General features: G+C 39.0%; 2 protein-coding genes across 2 annotated transcripts in view; one reads left to right on the forward strand and one right to left on the reverse strand.

The window, feature by feature from the left end:
- The window catches only part of LOC109463636 (inositol-tetrakisphosphate 1-kinase-like), a 12588-nt gene extending 2840 nt beyond the window's left edge, over positions 1–9748 (forward strand). Inside the window, exons 3-13 of the mRNA XM_019760496.1 lie at positions 511–646; positions 1220–1244; positions 2432–2557; positions 3421–3538; positions 4376–4474; positions 5571–5611; positions 6136–6228; positions 6997–7063; positions 7606–7676; positions 8344–8512; positions 9111–9748. Of these exons, the coding sequence (XP_019616055.1) occupies positions 511–646; positions 1220–1244; positions 2432–2557; positions 3421–3538; positions 4376–4474; positions 5571–5611; positions 6136–6228; positions 6997–7063; positions 7606–7676; positions 8344–8512; positions 9111–9208 (1043 nt within the window). The 3' untranslated portion in view covers positions 9209–9748. The remainder of the gene's footprint in view (positions 1–510; positions 647–1219; positions 1245–2431; positions 2558–3420; positions 3539–4375; positions 4475–5570; positions 5612–6135; positions 6229–6996; positions 7064–7605; positions 7677–8343; positions 8513–9110) is intronic.
- Positions 9749–13103: 3355 nt separating this feature from the next.
- Positions 13104–20970, reverse strand: LOC109463629 (zinc finger protein 239-like). Its single transcript, XM_019760489.1, has 2 exons — positions 20868–20970; positions 13104–15438 (listed from the first exon to the last, which is right to left on the reverse strand). Exon 2 carries the CDS (start codon positions 15413–15415, stop codon positions 14255–14257), a length of 1161 nt encoding a protein of 386 aa, XP_019616048.1. The 5' UTR covers positions 15416–15438; positions 20868–20970; the 3' UTR covers positions 13104–14254.
- Between the last annotated feature and the right edge of the window lie 23 nt (positions 20971–20993).

A 20993-nucleotide genomic window follows, 5' to 3' on the forward strand; every position in this document is an offset into this window, starting at 1 on the left:
ATATAAGTTGAAAAACTTGAGTGTGCCGTCACCACGTCTTGTGATTACATGTTGGAATATAAAACAAAAGGATAAGCATGCCCTGAAAGAAACTGTACCTCAATCCCCGTGAAAGTACCTGGCTTCAACCTGGTTTAGAAATAACTATTACAACTCAGCAACGATTGCGATACAGTTACAAGCAAGCAAAGTGGAATACATCACAAAAAGTTTAACAGAGATTTTAGATTATATATCCTTCTTGCATGAAATGGAATAGCCACATGACGTAGCGTTGACCGATCAAAATTATATTGGTTACGACACCATAATGCCATGGAAAGCTTGACAACTGGTTGATAATAATCCAAAGGGGTCAGTTATCAGAATAATTGGTCAGTTGACCGTACCAATATACAGGAGGAGTGGACTCGTCTATGACTTGGTAGCATTTGTAGCACGTGCACGTTCCTCTTTGCTGTATCATAACTTTTATCAATTCAATAAATGTATGAGTTAATATTTTTACAGCCATTTTCCCTGCGAGGGTGTATACCATAACACCAATGAGTGATCATCAGAAGAACAGAAGTTGTCGAGTCGGTTACCTCTTGTCAGAATCGAAAGAAAACCGCCTTCAGCTACACACGTGTAAGAAAAATTACAGGTAGATTTCTTTGTTATTGTTATTTGAACTGTTCATTTTTGTTTCGTCGTTGAAGGTTAGACATCCAGATACATGTAATTTGATACCAAGATGACAGTTTCTTTTTTAGCAATTGGCCAGGTTTGGAAACAGTCAGCCGTTCGTCAGTGTTTGTTTGGTATTGTAACTTCTTTCCTTTTCGATTGTCGGTTTCCATTGTCGATTTTTGTTTGTATTGTAACTTCTTTCCTTTTTCGACCAGTAGTTTCTTTCGTCGTTCGAAATTTCTCTTCCAACTGCTGTCCTGTTACTTTTCCTTCTTGTATCTGTACTTCATTGCTTAAATCTACCTGCATCTTTAATCTATCTAATAGTATGTTGTTTCAGTCATTGAGAATTGTTTAAGGATAACACACTCATGCACTTCGCAATAGGAATGGTAGGCGGCGTCTCTGTTCCACTCAGCTGTCCCCTATTTGATCAAGGAGGTAACTTGACGAAGTGTAGATTCTAACAAAAGTTGCAAAATTGTACAGAATAGCTATAATTGTTCTTTTTGATCAGTACCAAATCTTGATTTTTGTTTCTTTTTAGTGATGGCGGAATCGACTTGATAAAGGTAATATTGTGTTCAAACCAAGATATCATAAAACTGCATGGGTGTCACGTTTTAAGGTCTGGATGACAAGCAACCGATTTTACATATACTTTGGTTTTTCATTTGATTCGTCGATTTTCGTGCTAGAACGCTCTTCTTTGTCTTTTTTGTCTTGGGAAATTTGATTTTTTTTTCTAAGTTGTTATTCGTATTTTTTAATTTTGTATGGATTTACTTTAATTGATACGTTAATATGTTCAGTTATATATTGATAGACCAACTGTCTCATCAAACGAGTTCTGTTGGCAAAGAAGAGTATTTCATGCGCTTAGTCTATTTTGTTTCTTTTAATTCATATTTTACACGATGAATCATATCCACTTTTTGTCTCTCTGATGTCATCATCAGATTGGAAGGTCTCAATGTTATCTCTAAGCAGAACTTTCCGTAGCCCAAACACTGTCCAGTCTATTAGCCAGGCAGTATATCCCATTGTTGCAACGTACTATCCGAATGTACTTAGCTCATTTGATACTGTCTGGCCAATTGGACATTGTGAGGGCCACCGAAAAATCGGCTTGGTGATTGGGCCAAAAGCGCCAGCGAGATCTGAAAAAAAAATCTATCTGCAGGGTTTGAATTCATTTTTGGGAATAAGTGTACTGGTGCACCCGACCTAAAAAATTTGGTGCACCGAAAATTTCTTGGGTGCACCGAATGAAACAAACCTAGTTGCAGGTCTTACTGCTCCTCTTTTGAGCTTGAATCTAAAATGAGAGCAAAATCTTAAACATTACTACAACAAAGATTTTATTTTTTCTCTGATACTTAGAGACCAAGAATATCCGGTATACTATTATACACACTTCAAATGTTAAAAATTCCTACAAAAATATTTGGGTGCACCAGTGCACTCACAGAATCAGGTGCACAACTTCAATTTTGGGTGCACTAATGCTTAGGTCACATTTCCAAACCCCGGCCCGGCCGGGCTGTTTGTACGAACGAAAAATTAACTATTCTTATCAAGAATATAGAGAAATAGAGCCCATGATTGTTATTAAGAACTTTTCGATGTTTTGTTGTCTTCTGTATCGTAGTGTTCGTTCCCAAAAGCTGCCCGGCCGGGCCCCGTATGAGAATTGAGACCCCAGCATAAGGTGCACATGCACCCAGTATTTCAAGCCCTGTTATCTACTATATCCCAGGTGTACACAAACCGCTCGGTAGCTGCCCAGGGTCCGTTCGACGTGTTTGTTCACGACTTGACGGATATCGTACGCGGGGCGAGAGACGGAGACTATCAGATGGGATCATTCATGACCGAGTTAACGGTAAGGCTGTTTCATTTCTTTTAGCCTGAACTAGAATATAAAAAAAGATAATATTTTTTCCATTTCTTCTATTCCTACTGACTCATACCTACTTTCACTTACCTAGTTCCATTTATCGATATGAACATTTCGAATAATTGAACAATTCTCTGATTGCTCGATTTTTAAGATTAGTTGGGCTTTCATCTAGACGTGGTCGCGATGGATCCGATTGCTTCTGTTTTCATTATTAATAGATGAATTAATTAATAGATAGAAAAAATAGACTTTTATTACGCAACAATGTACAAGGTACAACGTATGGCAGAAATGAGAGAACAAATCTAACAAATCAGTCTACGTAGTACAATACTAGGTGATATGGGATGAAAAGGCGCTTATACAATCATTAACAGAATTTCTTACGTTCAGACATTCTTTAAAATACTGTCCTATATTCACAATGTATGGATTGTCAAAAGTCAACAAGTATCTGAATTTGCTAGATGAATTCATGACGAGAAATTCTGGTATAGAAGTTGATATAGTTGCATATAATGAATTACGTATATCAGAATATTTGGGACAAACAATCAAAAAGTGGTATTCGTCTTCTATTGATTCTGGACAGAATGGACAAACCCTCTGGTCAGCAGGTATTTTCTGAAATCTTCCTGTTTCTATACTTAATTTGTGACAGCCAATCCTGAGTTTTGTGATTGCTCTTCGTATATCAAGGCGTTTTATGTGTGAAAGGTAGTTGTCCTGTTTATAATGTTTGTCTATGGTAGAAAGGACGGAAAGTTTTTAATTGTTTCTAATAGTACAGTGCCAATTTTGAATATAAATATCTTGATAGATGGATTAATTGCTGGATTTTGCAGGACTACATGTCCCGTCATCCCCGCATGGTAGTGGTGAATCCGCTGGCCTCCTGGCGGCTGCTCCATGACCGGCTTCAGGCTCAGAGGGTTGCGAAAGACGTGGTGAAGCTACTCAACGGTACGGCAAGTTTTCGCGTTAATAACAAATTAGGCAATGAAATAGTGTTAAAATATGTAGCGTGCGTAGTCCGGTGGTTATAATTAGCAATCCTGCCTCTGGACTAAGAGGCTGGGAGTTCGAATCCCGGCTGTTGTCGCTCACCCGACATGCACGCTACTGTTTAGGATCGTAGTCCTTAGGACAGGACGTTAAGCCGTGGTCCACTGTTCACTGTGCTTGTCGAAAAGAGCCAGGGGAATTTCCCCGATACAATGAACTTGTAGATACTGTACATAGCGTCTGTCTTCTCTGTCACGACTAGTGGAAGATTAGCTCTTAAGTCAGCTAAACTGGTTCGAGATCACTTTCACATGTGCGAAAGGGTCGGGTCAAAAACTTTTGCATAATGAGTTTAATCTACGTCGTCACAATTTCTTAGCTTGGGTACTATCCATGTTTGGTGGCAGCGACTGTGGGAGCGGAGCGTTTAACCAGGATGGTACCTAGCCTCTACCAGGCACCGCGGATCGCTGAAATAGAAGAAATTGGCCGAAATAAAGGGATAGTATACAAGAGAAGATCCGGACACGGGCCACAAATTTGACTGTGGCCGGATCTTCTCTGGTATACTATCCCTTAATTTCGGCCAATTTCTACTGTTTCTCCAGGGATCCGCGGTGCCTGGTACAGGCTAGATGGTACCCAGGCTAACAATTTATAGCGAAATTTAATGAATGAATGAACATGCGTTTTGCAGTACTTAGGTTTTGAAAACTTGCGATATTTTGGTCTTGGTCTAATGAAGCATTACTTCTATTCGTTGTAACGCCACTATTGCCATCATTGTACAAGCAGATCCCGACATTATCGTGCCAAACAGAGTCTATCTAGAAACCACCGGAGTAGAAAATATGACGAAACGTTTGGAGGAGGCAGGCGTGAAGTTCCCGTTTTGTGAGTACAGAATTATTATTTGGGATGTCTGGCGATTATGTAAAGCATCCATTATCATACCAATACTTGTCTAATATTGAAAAATTTATTTTTCTTATGCGCTTTGATCATTCTGTACTATACAAACCCATTTCGAATTACATTTTTAACATCACCGTAGAAACGAGAAGATGCCGAACCTGTGTATTAGAGTAGTTTTAGAGCTGTTTGTACTACAAACATGTATCTTACCTATTTCATCTGTTCACCTGTACTTAGCCCGAAAGGGCATGAATGAACGATAAAGGTCGTTTATTTCATACATAGCATTTTGTCTAACTATGCAACTTCCGGTCGGAAAAACTGGATTTTAAAGTAGTATACTAGTAAGCTAAGTCTATCCTAGCATACTTATATACCTGTGGGGTATATAAGTATGCTATGTTGCTCACAGAAAATAGTTGAAAATTTATAACTATTAGCGGTGGACCCTGGGGTCCATTCATTCATACATACATACAATACATATATACATAATGTTACATAGTTGACAGAGTCACAAAACAACATCTAAATCTATAACATAGTTACAATACACAATTATTTAAAAAAAACAGACAAACAATCCTGTCGAACAAGTGCTGGTGTGCTACTGATAGAAGTATTTGTGCAAACCGTCCTTAAACACTCTCAGGGATTGTGTGGATTGCATAACAATTGGAAGGTTATTCCACACACCAACAGCCCTGTACATGAAACACTTCATCAGTGCGTTAGTTCTTGGTTTGTCTAGCACAAAAGACTGTTTAGCGGCAAAACGGGTTCTATAACAGTGCAAGTTGTTGACCGAACGCAGTTGCCTACTGATACAAATAGGTTCGTTTGTGAGTGTTTTCCTTTTAATGTTTTCATGGTGCTTCTTTTGTATCGTTGGCTAGCTATTTAATCCCCCTCCCCCAAAAAGACGGATCAAGTAGCGCTGTTTTCGGGCTATACAAACACTTCTGGTTTGAAAAAAATGACAAGTATGTGCTATGAAATGGTTGTAAATGTAAATATTTCTTTTTGCCACCTTGAAATTGCATTTCATGACTCTTATTTGGCTTCTCTTGTCCAGTATGCAAATCGGCATCGTTTCTAGCACAATCTCATCATAGAGTGAGTATTATTTCTTTTCCATCCTAGTTGTTTATGGTTTGCATACATTTTGGTAAGCCAAACAATTAACTATTGTCCCTTGTATACAGTAGTATTTTAATGGCTAGATAGTTTTGAGTGCAAAATATAACTTAGTTCTTGATGTATCATATTGTTGCATTCATCACTTATTAGCTAGTATCTTTTTCTATTATCATTTACTATGTCTTTTACAATTAAAATTTACTGCTTATAGTATTGAGAGAAAAATCAACCAAGAACTAAATGTACTTTTTGCTTCCAATGTCTGAAGCTATGTCGTTATCTGCGTGACATCGTTGATTCAAAGCACGAAAACAGAAATTTAAGCAAACTTTCCGCAATATAAAGGTGAGGAAATCTTTCAGTAGACTTTACGACTTCGTAAAGGCTGCTGAAAGGCAAATTCCACATTTCCGTCGCCTTTCACCAGTGTGCTTAAATACGACGTAAACATATTTTATATCTTTACGCTTCATTTACAAATCCGTAAATATTATTTTCAGATGAAGCTGGTGTTTGGAAGACGCGGTTTGGAAGGTTTAGATTTACCGTGTGCTGCCGAGAGCTTCTTCAACCATTCAGGAATTCTCCATAAGGTCAGTCAAGTCAATCGTTTTCATTCCAGTTTTTTGCCATCATGCCCCCCCCCCATGAAAGAGGTAATGTTTTTGGCGACGTCTCAGGGAGGATTCTAATGGTACAGTATTGTGTGCAATTTGCAAGAATTCTAGGAATCGTATAGAAATTTTGTCCACAGGCATGGAATGTCCACAGGAATGTCTCCCAGCTTTGTTTGTTGACATGCCCACATTCCTGGAAACCCTTGGGGAAACCTGTCTGCCCCCCCCCCCATTCTCTACTTTCTGTCAATCAATCAATCATCCGCGAGCATCATGGTCTGATTTCTGTCACCCCTGGGCTATTGTTTACTATACACTCAGGGGAGGGTATGGTACCAAGGCTTCCTCAAAATCATGAAATCATGGCAGTGTCATGCAAACAATAACCCTGACAGCAATCACCGTCGCCATGGCGATGTATTTTTCATTGCCAGTCTTGTTGGTTTGTTTGTGTGCGTGCGTGAGAGAGACAGACAGGGAGAGAGAGACAGGGAGAGACACACAGAGAGAGAGAGAGAGAGTTTGTGTTTACGCAGATTGTGGTCGGCACAACATAAGTCATGATGGCCGATTGTGATGATATTTGGTATGTTGGTAGGTCTTGGAAGGTTCGAAAGATGAAGGTTAAATGTAGGCCTCCTGGTGGTTGTCTTTGATACTGCAGCAGAACGTCCGTTTTTTTGTAAATCTTTTGTCTTTATCTTAGATCTTATCAATGAATGAATACATTTTGTATTTCCACAGATGTACGTGATCGGGGATGCTCATTTCGTCTACTGTCGACCTTCCCTGAGAAACTTCGCGATGTCCGGTAGGTTTTACCCCAGATGCCAGACTCGTTTCGGGCCGCTAGCCGTTTCCCTTCGGCAGCCAGAAGCCCTTGGCCCGCCTGTCTAAATTACCGCTACGGGGGAGTCTAGCCTGGTGGCAGTTTGGCTCCCCCTGGGCTCAATTCCCCGTAGCGGTAATTTAGGTCAGTGGGCGAAGGGCTCTTGGCTGCCGAAGAAAAACAGGAAAACGGCTAATGGCCCGATACTAGTCTGGCACCCAGGGTAGGTAGTTTTAGGTGTTGTTTTTGCTCTGCCTCACCACCAAACCTAAATTACCAAAGCGTGTTTAATTCATGATTTGCATGATTTAATTCATAATGTTATCGGTGTTTACGATAGTGATATCACATATCAATATGCATAGCTCTTTTGTCTTCCTTGTTGATTTCAACACTACATGTATACATGCAATGATATTTTACTTTTAGTCTTTACCTTTTCACGTTACATTCATCGTACCATTGCAATAGTATAACTACTGCATATGGGCAAGAACGTGCAGTAAATGTTTATTTTCTTATAGATGATCTTCCCAATGTTGAATTCTCTACGTCCGAAGTGGCAAAAGCCAACTCCGTGTCGCCATTAAATGCTGTAAGTAGAACAAACCAACTTTTGCGATATGTTTATTCACTGGGCATCTACAACCAGGGCTTGAAATACCAAGTGCATATTATGCAGATTATGTCTGTGCAGATATTTCTAATGTCTACCGTAGTACACCTAACTTGCACTTGTATTGTGTACATAGTTAGTTTGGTATACCTGATAAAATCTGCGCTTGCAGGTAAAATTTCTCTGTTGCAGGTTATTTTCAATGCTCCCTGCAGCAGTGCTCTTACGCAGAAAAACGTATACCAGCCTTACAACCGTAACATTTTGGACAATGACCATGCGTTACATCTTGAATATTCGCACTCCGCATTTATTACTTACGGTACGAAGTATTGTTTTGGGTGGCCGAGGTAACTTTACATGACATGGTTGGATGGAAGGTGATTTGGACTGTTGATTGACCGGAAGGTCAAGCCTGAAGGTAACACAGATCGCACCAGGTGGGAGTTAGTGGTCGGTATGTGGAGGAATTCAGGAAGTGGTGTAATGAAGTACTTCATACAATCCCCTTTACGGTTCAAACACATTCTTGAAACCCAGAATACGTTCCGGAGGTTTGTAAACTCGAAGGTCACGTCACAGAACAGACAATAATTAATAATATTAAAGAAGAAGATATAATCTCCGATCTTTTTTGTTATTTCAGGGAAAACATGGCGAACCGACGAGCCAAACCCGCCCGACGTCTGCCGAGAAGATATCCCGGATGTCCGAAGCGACCAGACGGGTGCTGGGGTCCAGCCTGATAGGGATTGACGTCATCGTGGAAGACGGAACCGGAAAACACGTCATCATCGACATCAACGACTTTCCAGGTAAAATTCAAAAACTTCAAATTCAAACAAATATCGGCAGGGTATGGCATTTTTTAATTACTTGAGTTTGTTACAACAGTTATTAATTTTCTTACATAGCTATATACAAAATGTCATTCGGATTTAATAGGAGCCAAAGGGCACAGGAGCCAAAAATGTACTTTTTTGTCTGAAAATTGCCAAAAAGCCATATTTTATTTAAAAAATTTAAGTGGCATATGTCAAAAGCTTGGATATCATTCTGTAGATACGTGTCCAAGGTATTTCCACACCAAATTTCAGGTCATTTAGTCTTAGTACAAGGGCTCCAGATCCCCAAATGGAAAGCAATACATTTCTCCTATACTATAGTATGGGTGAAATGTAATAACAGAGAACAAACAACCTAGAATCTTTCTAAGCATTTGGACGTTTGGATGTATGTTTTGGTTCAGCGGGATAACTCAGAAAGCTAAAGGTTGAATTGTCAATGACATGTAATTTGGTAGGTATGTACGCCTTGACCTAGAGATGAAATTATGCAATTTGGTGTCTTTCCTTGTTACAGCACTGAGCAGACTATCCGATTTTGATATCCTGTTATTCCTGTTTCCTACAGGTTACCATGAGGTTGGGATTCAGGAGTTCCAAACAGCGCTCCTTCAACTTCTCAAGACAGGCCCGTGCAGCTCAGACTCAGTACTGGGAAGAAAATAGATCTGACTAAAGACGGACTAGATCTAGATCGGAATAGATCTGACTAAAGACGGACTAGATCTAGATCGGAATAGATCTGACTAAAGACGGACTAGATCTAGTTCGGAATAGATCTGACTAAAGACGGACTAGATCTAGATCGGAATAACTCTGACTAAAGACGGACTAGATCTAGATCGGAATAACTCTGACTAAAGACGGACTAGATCTACTAGATCGGAATAGATATGACTAAAGACGGACTAGATCTAGATCGGAATAGATCTGACTAAAGACGGACTAGATCTAGATCGGAATAAATCTGACTAAAGACGGGTTAGATCTAGATCGGAATAGATCTGACTAAAGACGGACTAGATCTAGATCGGAATAGATCTGACTAAAGACGGACTAGATCTAGTTCGGAATAGATCTGACTAAAGACGGACTAGATCTAGATCGGAATAACTCTGACTAAAGACGGACTAGATCTACTAGATCGGAATAGATATGACTAAAGACGGACTAGATCTAGATCGGAATAGATCTAACTAATGAAAAAAGTTGGACAGACATATGAATGATCTGTTATAAGAATTTTCAAGAAGTTTATGATATCTACCTCCACTTAAAGCATGCATCATTTAATAGGACGATACAAAAGTAAATTTTCTGGTCATTTCTTTATAAAGTGTACTGTAATTAAGTTGAATCAACCCTATCATATACGATATTCAGGAAGTGCAGGTGCCAAAATATGACGCCCTGTATGTGTGTTTAAAAGCTGAAAACACAGCTGTCAGCCATGTTTGTTTACATTCTGGTAGTTTGCGGTGGTGCCGCAAACTCAGTGCGCCTTGTGTGGGACTTGTTAGTGCCAACCATGAATGTTAGAAATGGGAGATAATTGCACAAATTAGTGGATGTAACTTTATTTCAACTGAAATGTTTAAATTATTGGTCCAAATCTGTTAAGTAATACCCCCTTTAAGTAAAGGCTGGTAGTTAGGATTGTAAAGGAACAACAATTGATACAGGCATAGCCCAGACATCTGTCACCATGGTAACTGGTGTTGTAGCAGACCTGTGGTGTTGGGTTATATTCTAAAGCAGGACATCTTGAAACGCAGCTTTCTGTCGTGTTTGTTTACATTCTGGTAGTTTGCGGTGCCGCAAATTGAATGTTCCTTGTGTGGGCTAGCTGTTTTATTAATTAGGCCACAGCAAGTAAATTTTATGGATGACATCCTCCGCAGACTCCAAATCTAATGCGAGCGGGCGAAAAAAAACAAGGCGGGCCGAAAAAAAACAAGGTTCCTACAATGTAAAATTTTGACTCAATCATTGTACAAATGGTTTTGATTCAGTGGGAACATCACATATACACAGCCAGCATCACATATCACTGCATCAAAGTAAGAAACAAAACATTAAATCAGAGCCTTTTCTTGTCTCCCCTCTTCCTACATGTAGTTATGTGCCTTCCAGCTTGGCAACAGACATCTTTGCCCATTTTCGGCATGTTGACCACTGTCAGAAGGCAACAAAATTTCTTATTTTTTTCCAAAATCAGACGAAAATTAATGCGCGGGAGGATGTCATCCATAAAAATTACTTGCTGTGGCCTTAAACGCGCCAACCACAAATGCCATAAATGCGAGATAACTGCACAGATATGTTGAAAATAGGAATTCAAAGTTTATCACAATCAGGTGAATTTCTTTAAATAAAACATTTCAAGTTTTGGTGCAATAATGTTACACAATAATGCCACTATAACTTCCAAATGCCAAAAATGCAATAATGACAAATTGGAACGGACTATTGGTATTTATGTTATTACTATTGTTATTATTTGGCCCAAAAATGAAGGAGTTGAATCAATTTTAAATTTCTTTAAAAAGAAATGGCAGGTGAAGGAGAAGAAACATGAGGAAAAACAACATGTAAATACTGTGCCACTGTAGTCTGATAGAATCATAAAGAGGGTCCAGTGGTCTACTGTGTGGTAATAAATGATCATTTACCACAAAGCCAAATATCTATTAAAACGTTTTTATTTGTTTCTGTTTTGGAGATCTAAAACTACAAATATATATACAAGGTGATTGAAAAGCTTTTTATCCTAACGTAACGTTACTAATTAATATAACTTTATAAAGTTCGTAGAATGAATCCAAAACCCAACTGCCTCATGAATAGATGACTAGTGCATATAACGTTAAAGAATGAAACTGAATACCTGTAAATATTTGCGAGTTTGTGCCGTCTCTTTTTGTTGTGTCTCTCCTTCGTCTTACTACAAGCTCCTTCTTACAACTACTTGTCTTGCGCCCAACTGCCTACATAATTATACTCTCTGAAAATCAAGCCAATCGCGTCTCAGTTCTAATTTTATTGATATTCATAACCCTGGGGTTGAAAGGCCAGACACGTCAGAGTTTATTGTAATGCGTTACTTCCAGACAACATGTTAACTTGTTTTCTTCAACAAGAAGATAAATGATAGTATCCAAACTAGTCTACTACTGTCATCATATCAAACTGAAATTACAGTAAAAGACCATAGATGAAAGGGAGCAGCTTTTAAGGAACACAGACTTTTCACATGGTTTTACTTACAGTACATTGGATTTTAAAGTATATCTCACTTTTTTATTAATACAATAAAACAAGTACGTTATAGAGGCTTGTCAAACTTTTGTTGTTGTCCAGAACCTACCTTACGGGTTGGCCTCGCACCAGTTGTATTCGATGGGCCGTTTAGTTGTCTCATTTTGTTGGTTATCTTTTTTTGTACTGAACAAAGGTCGTCTGGTAACATCATGAATGGTATGGGTTTTAGTAATTGGCGACGATAGGAGGATTGAGCAGGTGTCGTACCAATGGAACTTTCACTAAGGACCCCATAGATAGGCATATGTTGACCTAGCGCTAGCGCTAGCTGCTATGACAGATTTTTAAGATCTTATGATCTTCAAATAGACCGCTTTGAATACAAAAGTCTACATGTATCATAGTAAACAATGAAATGATCCGAGGATCTACTGTGTGCCACTAGCCAAGTTTGGTTGGTTCACTGTTTTCGTCCGATCAAAAAAAAAACCTACATTTTACGTAATGTAGCTCTAATACCTGGTCTTAATGTAACACACCTGGACGCTATTAATGCACATCCCGTTATCGAATGAAACCAAATACCTCTAGATCTTCGGGCGTCTCAGTGGTGTCGTCTCTTCCTAGTTGGTCTCTCATTTGTCTCACTACAAGCTCCTTACAAGCTACTTCACTGGCATTCCAGTTGGCTACTTCATTATCCTGGCCGATATTCTAGTCAATCGCATCTCAGCTTTATAATCCAATCTTGTTGAGATTTATGAGGCATACACGTAATAGTTTTATGGTTGGAGCTAGTAATGGTATCATCTCACTGATCACTTTTAGTATGTTATATGGCCCTTCCCGTTGTTCGATAGTTGAAGACCATATGACACAAATATTTCTAATTGTTTATAACAATGCTATGTATATATATATATGGACTTTATAGCTGTATCGTTTCCTAATTGTATTTGAGTCATTTTTTGCATTATAGCTGTTACTTTGTCATTATTCTTTACCTGTGTGTAATTTACTTATGTTAGCTGCATTGCAGTATTACGGTAGCTAAACTGTTATGGTTACATTAACTGTCCGAGAAATTGAATATATAGCTTCCTTGATGAACATGATTATTTTGAACGTGTCACGGTAAGCTCTAGGGCTGAAAACAGAATGAAATTCCCTTAGAATGCTTTAAAGCAAAGGTGTATCCCGAAATTATATCAACACAAAATGAATAAAAAAGAGAAATTTTGAATTATTCTATATTACAGTCTTTAAATACATTGGAAGCATTCGTCTAGTGTTACAAATTTAGGACTTAGGATATTATGAACCACCTTAACGTGGTCAAATTGTTATGAATGCGTTTTGGGTGAGTAAACATATTAATGTGTAATGAATATCATCATATAACCAGAAGACGTTGACCAATCAATAGGCTCCTTTTCACATACATATTAAACCGTAACCTTTAGTGTCCCGTCTCCTGTTGTAATGGGACGGTGCCAAAAGTAGTCGGTTATTCTAATAGTAACCTCTAAGTTATTCAAAAATAACTTAGAGGTTATTATTAGAATAACCGTCCCATTCTACAAGAGACAGGGCACTAACACTAGTGAGTTTTATGACAAGAAATAACTGTATTCATAACATAACAATCAGGCATAAACAAACACACCTGTACTGAATACAGAGAACTTAGTGCAGGTTTGTCCTATGTGTGCCTAGCTTTATTGCTACAACACAAAAACTCAACAAGAGGGTCACCATATAAGTAGAACACACGTACGTGTAGCCATACGCTACACTCAGTCTACACATACATTTTCTAACAAGCTATTATAACTATTGTACACTTATCATGTTTGCAATGCTGACACATCATAAGGAAATAAGACACGTCATATAGAAAGGTGGTCGACACCACCAACCAACAACATAGAGTCGTAGGTACATCGAATTTACAGAATCTAATACTAACATTCATCTACTGACAAAGGTTAAGCAAACATCACATCATCTACATTATTACAATCACTACAACAGTTAGTGGTACCTAAAACAAGACAAATTTTCCAAATGTGAACTAACAGAAGTAAACCATAATCGGCTGGAAATTTTAATGAACGAACATTTAGAATGAACAATCCTGAGCTACAGTCTGCTTTCTTCTGCTACAGAGTACGTTTCACATGACAGAATTCTTTTGATCAAGTTGTGGTTAAAAGATTGTTAAGGTTTCCAAAATCACTGGACATTTCGTAACCATTTATTTAGACCAGGAGTATATAGTCTTGCTCTGTAAGTACTATTTTTGCACCGTCTCCGGTGCAAGACCTCTGTCGTTGTGCCAACAACCGAACAAAAACATTCCCAAGACTGCCTGATTACGTAGCTTGGCGGGTCTTTATGTGCCTCTTTAGATTCCCCTGCTGACTGAACTGTTTGCTGCACTCCTCACATCTATAGGGTTTCCTCCCTTGTGTGAATTCGCATATGCGTCTTCAGACTACCCAGCTGACTGAACTGCCTGCTACACTCCTCACATCTGTAGGGTTTCTCACCAGTGTGAGTCCGCATGTGTGTCTTCAGACTGCCCAGCAAACTGAACTGTCTACTGCACTTCTCACACCTGTAGGGTTTCTCACCAGTGTGAGTCCGCATGTGCATCTTGAGCACATAGAGCCTACTAAACTGCCTGCTGCACTCCTCACACCTGTATGGTTTCTCCCCTGTGTGAGTGCGCATGTGTCTCTTTAGATGACCCGACTCACTGAACTGTTTACTGCACGCCTCACACTTGTACGGTGTCTCCCCAGTGTGAGTCCGTATGTGTTTCTTCAAAGAACCCAGGTGACTGAACTGTCTACTGCACTCCTCACATCTGTAGGGTTTCTCCCCTGTATGAGTGCGCTTGTGCATCTTCAGATTATGCAGGTTACCGAAATGTCTACTGCACTCATCACATCTGTAGGATTTCTCCCCTGTGTGAGTGAGCATGTGTCTCTTCAACCCAACCAGCTGACTGAACCGTCTACTGCACTCCTCACATCTATAGCGTTTCTCCCCTGTGTGAGTGCGTGCGTGTGTCTTTAGACTACCCAGCTGACTGAACTTCTTGCCACACTCTTTACACCTGTAGGGTTTCTCCCCTGTGTGAGATCGCATGTGAGTCTTTAGATTACACAGAACGCTAAACTGCTTGCTGCACTCTTCACACCTGTAGGGTCTGTCCCCAGTGTGAGTTCGCATGTGTCTTTTTAGAACGCCCTGTTCTCTGAACTGTTTGTTGCACTCCTCACATCTGTAGGGCTTCTCCCCTGTGTGAGTAAGCATGTGTCTCTTCAGATTACCCAGCTCACTAAACTGCCTGCTGCACTCCTCACAACTGTATGATTTCTCCCCTGTGTGAGTCTGCATATGACTCTTTAGATGATCCAGCCGACTGAACCGCTTTCTGCACTCCTCACACCTGTATTTTTTCTCCATTGCTTCAGTCCGCATGTTTGTCTCAAGATCACGATGACTTTCAAACTCTTTGCCTAACTTCTCCGTTTTTGTAGAGCTGCCGACAAAATCCTCCGAAGAACTCCTGGTGACGTCTTCGAACCCTTTTGTCGCCATTGTAACAACAGTCAATCCTGATTCTGCAACAAAGAAATATACAACAACTAAATCCACGGTTTTAAGAAAGACTCACTATGCTTGCATCCTATAGAGGAAGAAAACGTAATAGGCCAATGGCCAAATCCTTCCAGAAGCTTAAAAGCTGTCAAGAATGTTTTTTATTTCTAACTTGTAATTATATGTTATTTTGTGTATATATTGGTTGTTATATGTAAGTGTTTGTCGACGAACCCTGGAAGATTAGCCCCTTATGGGGCTAAAGGGTATTTGAATAAACTAAACTAAACTAAACTCAGGGTAAGGTTGGGTACAAGCTTTTTAAAATCGTTGTGCTATGATAACAGACAAGAGTCGCCGGACATAGTGAGCATGCGCAACATGTATATACACGTTGCCATGGTAATGTGTTGTTTAACAAATCAGGGCATTCCCCAAGCGATGAAGCAAGGGTGCTACTTCGTTCCCCCAAATCCTGGCACACCTCCAAAAATGTTCAATGTTTTTAGCAACCCATTAATTATAAAGAGCATCTCTCCCTTAAGAGTTTCTGGGGAGACCCCTGTCCATAATGCAGCGAAAGCCCAAGAGGATCCGATTTTTTTATTTAAAGCAATGCCGTGTCTGTTGAGTAATGTGGGTATACTAGTATCTACCGGTCAAGACATCAGACCACTGTAGTATCCATCAACAACGACGCCGAATTATGTCGTGCTATGAAGTACGACTGGATTTTGGTGTTTGGTATTTGGAGAAATTTTACCATGCGACAACCAGCAGAAGCTGAATAAAAAAAGAACATTAATACAACGGTTTTTCTTCCTTGTGATCTAGACTGTGAAGTTTATCCAATTGGTGGATACAAGCGCTCTCAAACTAAATTTCATGGATACTAGTACAAATGTACTTCAAATCTCCTTGGTTAACTGCAGTTCATTTGACTTCCGCAGAGCGTCATTTTAAACATGTCGATCAAAAAATTCAGAAGCAGACAGATACATCTGTTAGATCCTATTAAGCTGTGACGATGCATATTATCTTGTTATAAAATCATCTCGCATCTCCGTTTATCAGCAAACTACCCTACTTGTCTATATCTTGTAAAGTAAAGTTCGAAAAAAATATTAAAATTCCACACACAGTACTAGCATATGAACACAATGGAAAGGGGCTGAAACATTCCTGCGAAGAACTTGGCGATCAGTTGGCTTGGCAAACCAGGACTGTATGCATAACTCTAGTTGGTGTATACAAGCGCTTCTTTATGTAACTAGTTCTTATACATTTGTAATACATGTAGTAGTTAGTCCGCTGCAGTTCATTTGACTTCCGCAAGACGCCATTTCAAAGTTTAATAGGTCGAAGCTGATCCATTCTGTACCAATCTAAATCTATAAAACTGTGGCGATGCATGTTAGGCCGCAGCAAGTAAATTTTATAGATGACATCCTCCCCAGACTCCAAATCTAATGCGAGCGGGCGAAAAAAAAAACAAGGCGGGCCGAAAAAAACAAGGTTCCTACAGTTTAAAATTTTGACTCAATCAGTGTAAAAATGGTTTTGATTCAGTGGGAACATCACATATACACAGCCAGCATCACATATCACTGCATCAAAGTGAGAAACAAACATTAAATCAGTCTTTTCTTGTCTCTTTTCTTTATAGTTATCTGCCATCCACCTTCCAGCATGGCAACAGAATCTTTGCCCATCTTGACCATTGTCAGACGGCAAAAAAAATTTCTTGTTTTTTTCTTCCAAAATCAGGCGAAAATAAATGCGCGCGCGGATGTCATCCATAAAAATTACTTGCTGTGGCCTTATCTAATTGTAAAATCATATCGTATTTACACAATATCTCTATTGTGTTATATGCTGTTTGAATGAAAATTCATTTTAAAAATTGAGCACAGTTCATGTACACAGAGATGGGGCCGAAAGCATTATTTTCTGCATACGAAGAGCTGCATACATATTTTCATGCAGTACTAGTAAACAGCCTTTTTGTTTGGCAAACCAACAGACCGTATGCACAACTTCAATACAAACACTGTGTCCGGAAAAAAAACTATTAAGAGGTTCAAACGGTCTATTGTGGCGGAAGGTAATTATATTTAACTAATTGGTTTGGCTGTTCAACACAAGGAATACAATGGGCTAACTAGAACTCGACGGAGATCATTAAGAACTGGATAGCCAGTGTCGATGTACAGAAAGAACCTACTTTTAGTATAAGTCAGACAAATTCGGCTGCACTGAATTTTCCAGTGATCGATCGGTGACTCTTTGGCGCTGGAATCAGAGTTCTCAAATTACTTTGGCACTGGGCTTCCGGTGCTCATGTCCTCTACACTTGAAGCACCGGAAACCTGGCTGAGTGCTGGGTTGTATCTTTTACACGTCGGCAAACAGTACAGCATACTTTATGTTTACGGTAGCAACATTTCACGGTCTGAGAAAAATGGTGGTGATCTCAGAACTACATGTATATTATTCACGGTTGTGACAGGTGCAGGAAAAAAGAAAGTCCAGGAATTATCTAAAATTTGACTGTAATGATAAGTTTACGGTACAGATGTTATGACAGTGAAAACAGAGAACACCGTGAAAATACCGTGAAAAAAAATCAGGAACTAGAAAGGCCAACATTTGCTTCGGAGCAAATGTAATATTTCACTCCATCTCCCTCCCCATACAAAAATAGAAGATTCTGAATAAATCATACTGCAACTAGAGTTCCCCGATCTCATACCTTCGCCAAATGATGTTAATCTTTATAACTGACAAAGTTTAGATTAGATTATTCTCCCCTGATTTAAGAAATAGGAACCTAATTTTCATGAATTATATCATTTTATCATAATCTCAACCAAAAGACAGTCTTATATTAACAAAGAATGCATTCTAGCATTTTTGTAATTGTATACATAATACATAATTGTAAAATTTTCTCATTAATTATGCAAATTAAGTCATTATTAGCATAATCAACATCTTCCTGTGTTTCTCTCGTTGTCAATTACCAATGTCACAAGCTTCATTTGTCCTATCATGGAATGCAGCTGATTTATAGAATTTCCCCATAAATTATGCAAATTACATCCATATTTGCATAATAGTCACATAATTATATTAAGCATCACGTAAGCTACCTACATACCAAAAATTATGACGATCCGTCAACCGGTTCTTGAGTTATCCCCTTTTGAATATTTTCAAGAATTTATCCCTGCAGTTCCAGAGCAAGCTGCTAGGGGGCCTAAACTCACGTCACTTCTTTCCCAGCACAAGAGCTACCTACCATCTAAATTTCATCACCGTAGCATGTCTAGATCATGAGATATCAAAACCGGAAGTTCAGTTGCAGTACCATAACAAGCCGCTAGGGGGTCCAAAATCTAATCATTTTGAGGTCTCATCAAGACCTACCCACCTACCAAGTATCAAGACAATCCATCAAGGCCTTCTCAAGTTATCGTGTTTACAGACAGACAGACAGACAGACACACACACACACACACACATACACGAACGCCCCTGAAAACATAACCTTCTTGGCGAAGGTAATTATACAAGGACAAGCTTTTTGAATCTCGACAGATATTTACAAAAATGGCACTTGGCCATTATCTCCCTTATTTTTTACAAAGATACAACGACAAGCACTTTAAATCTCGACAGCTTTACTTTACACTTATCTCAATCTCAAAGTTATATATTGCAGGTATCTAAATACTACTAATGACGAAATTGCAACTACTACTAACGGTAGCAAAATATATTTTCACGGTCTGAGAAACATGGACATGTTCACGGAACTATATATTCACGGTGGTGACAGTTGCAGGAAAAAGAAAGTCCAGGAATTATTTCCTAACTGTAATGATAAGTTCACGGTACAGAGGTGACAGTGAAACCGTGAACATAGACCTCCCGCTTGTGTTACGTTGCGGTACAGTGAAAAAAATTGGGAATTACAGTAATCAATTTACAGAGTATGTTTGCTTAGTTTCCAGATGTTTTGTATCATTGTCGTAAACTTAGCTTTGAATTAGCGAAAACCGATGCGCGCACAGATGCCATCCATACAATCAAATCAACATGGCCTTATTAACAATCACATAAACTATTTAGCCACATTGAATAAGCTATACATATAATATGATTATCATAACCTTTATTTTTAAAATCATGCCAGTGAGCTAATTGCATGTACAGAGTGAAAGAAAGTAAAGTAAAGCCGTAGAATTTCTGTACTAGCTATGATAGTACTTCATATGATTCGTCCTCATCGTCATCATTCAATGTGGTTTATTTCTTGCTACTAGTGACTGGTAATACCTCTGTAGATTCTTCACACTGGCAGAGTACCGTATTCCTTCTCTCTTGTCAGCTCAATACTTTTGTGACAACATCAAAGTGATTTTAGTTTGTATGTTGGAAAAATACAAAAGACTAACATTCTAAGTTATTGACATTCTTGAGTAAGAACAATCAGTTTTTGAATGTTAAAAGCAAAACAACGAAAATCAAAACAAAATGTTGAAATTGTTAAAATGCAGAATTGTTAAAATTGTTAAAACTGATAAAATTGTTAAAACTGATAAAATTGTTAAAAGTGTTAACTTGTTAAAAATATTAATGTCCGATGCACTGGGGTTCGAACTTGCAATGCCTGGGATTGCCGCCTTGCGCGTTTCCAACCGAGCTAACTCGGTGCGATACACATCACTCACTGCATTGTATGTCATAAAAAGTAAACAGCATGGCGGTATCGATCGCTTCAAGGCACCAAGACTTTCAACTATTAACTACGGGGTTTCCTTCTTTATCAGGTTTGCTTTTGAACCACCTTGATGTTACTTAACTATCAACCCGGCTAGCAGAAGCCGCCGGCTCCTTTAATATTACAGCCGCTCTTATATGGGCATGCCGCCGAATTCCTTTCTTATTACGTCACGCGCGTACGCCCCCACAGTACTTTCCTATGGGGACCGCTAAAAAAGCAAATAAAACGATTGTAAAAGCTTGTATCAAAAAAAATTAAAAAAACGCCTAGGGGTATTTACCCACTCTACCTCTATACGAAATTCCAGGTAATTTCGCCCAAAAATGTTGAATCAATTTAAAGATGTGGCAGGAGGAGAAGAAGAATCATCAGTAAAAACAGTATTTCACTCCATACTGAAGTATGGAGTGAAATAATTATAGTAGTCTTACTACCGGGTCTATGTCTCAAGGCCGAGTCTATGCCTATGAAACTATGAGGGGCCGCTCATACTAGTAGTTTGGCCGCTGGACATCCACTGTTGACACAACTTCGGCACTGGAGATTTAGGGAGGAAGCTGTCTCGGTGTTGAGAATGGAACCCGTACCTATATAATTATATATTATAGTAATGTAACGTAATTTGATACTAATCCATATAACATTTAGAATGAAACCAAATACCTGTGTGTATATCTTTAGAAGTTGGCGTCGTCTCTTCTTGCTGTGTCTCTCGTTCGTCTCACTACAGACTCTTTGTTACGGCAGCTAGTGGTCTTCCCTAGCATGCCAGATGGCCACCTACTAGTA

This window comes from Branchiostoma belcheri, unplaced genomic scaffold (genome assembly GCF_001625305.1).
Source record: "Branchiostoma belcheri isolate BF01 breed outbred unplaced genomic scaffold, Haploidv18h27 scaffold129, whole genome shotgun sequence".
Lineage (NCBI taxonomy): Eukaryota > Metazoa > Chordata > Leptocardii > Amphioxiformes > Branchiostomatidae > Branchiostoma > Branchiostoma belcheri.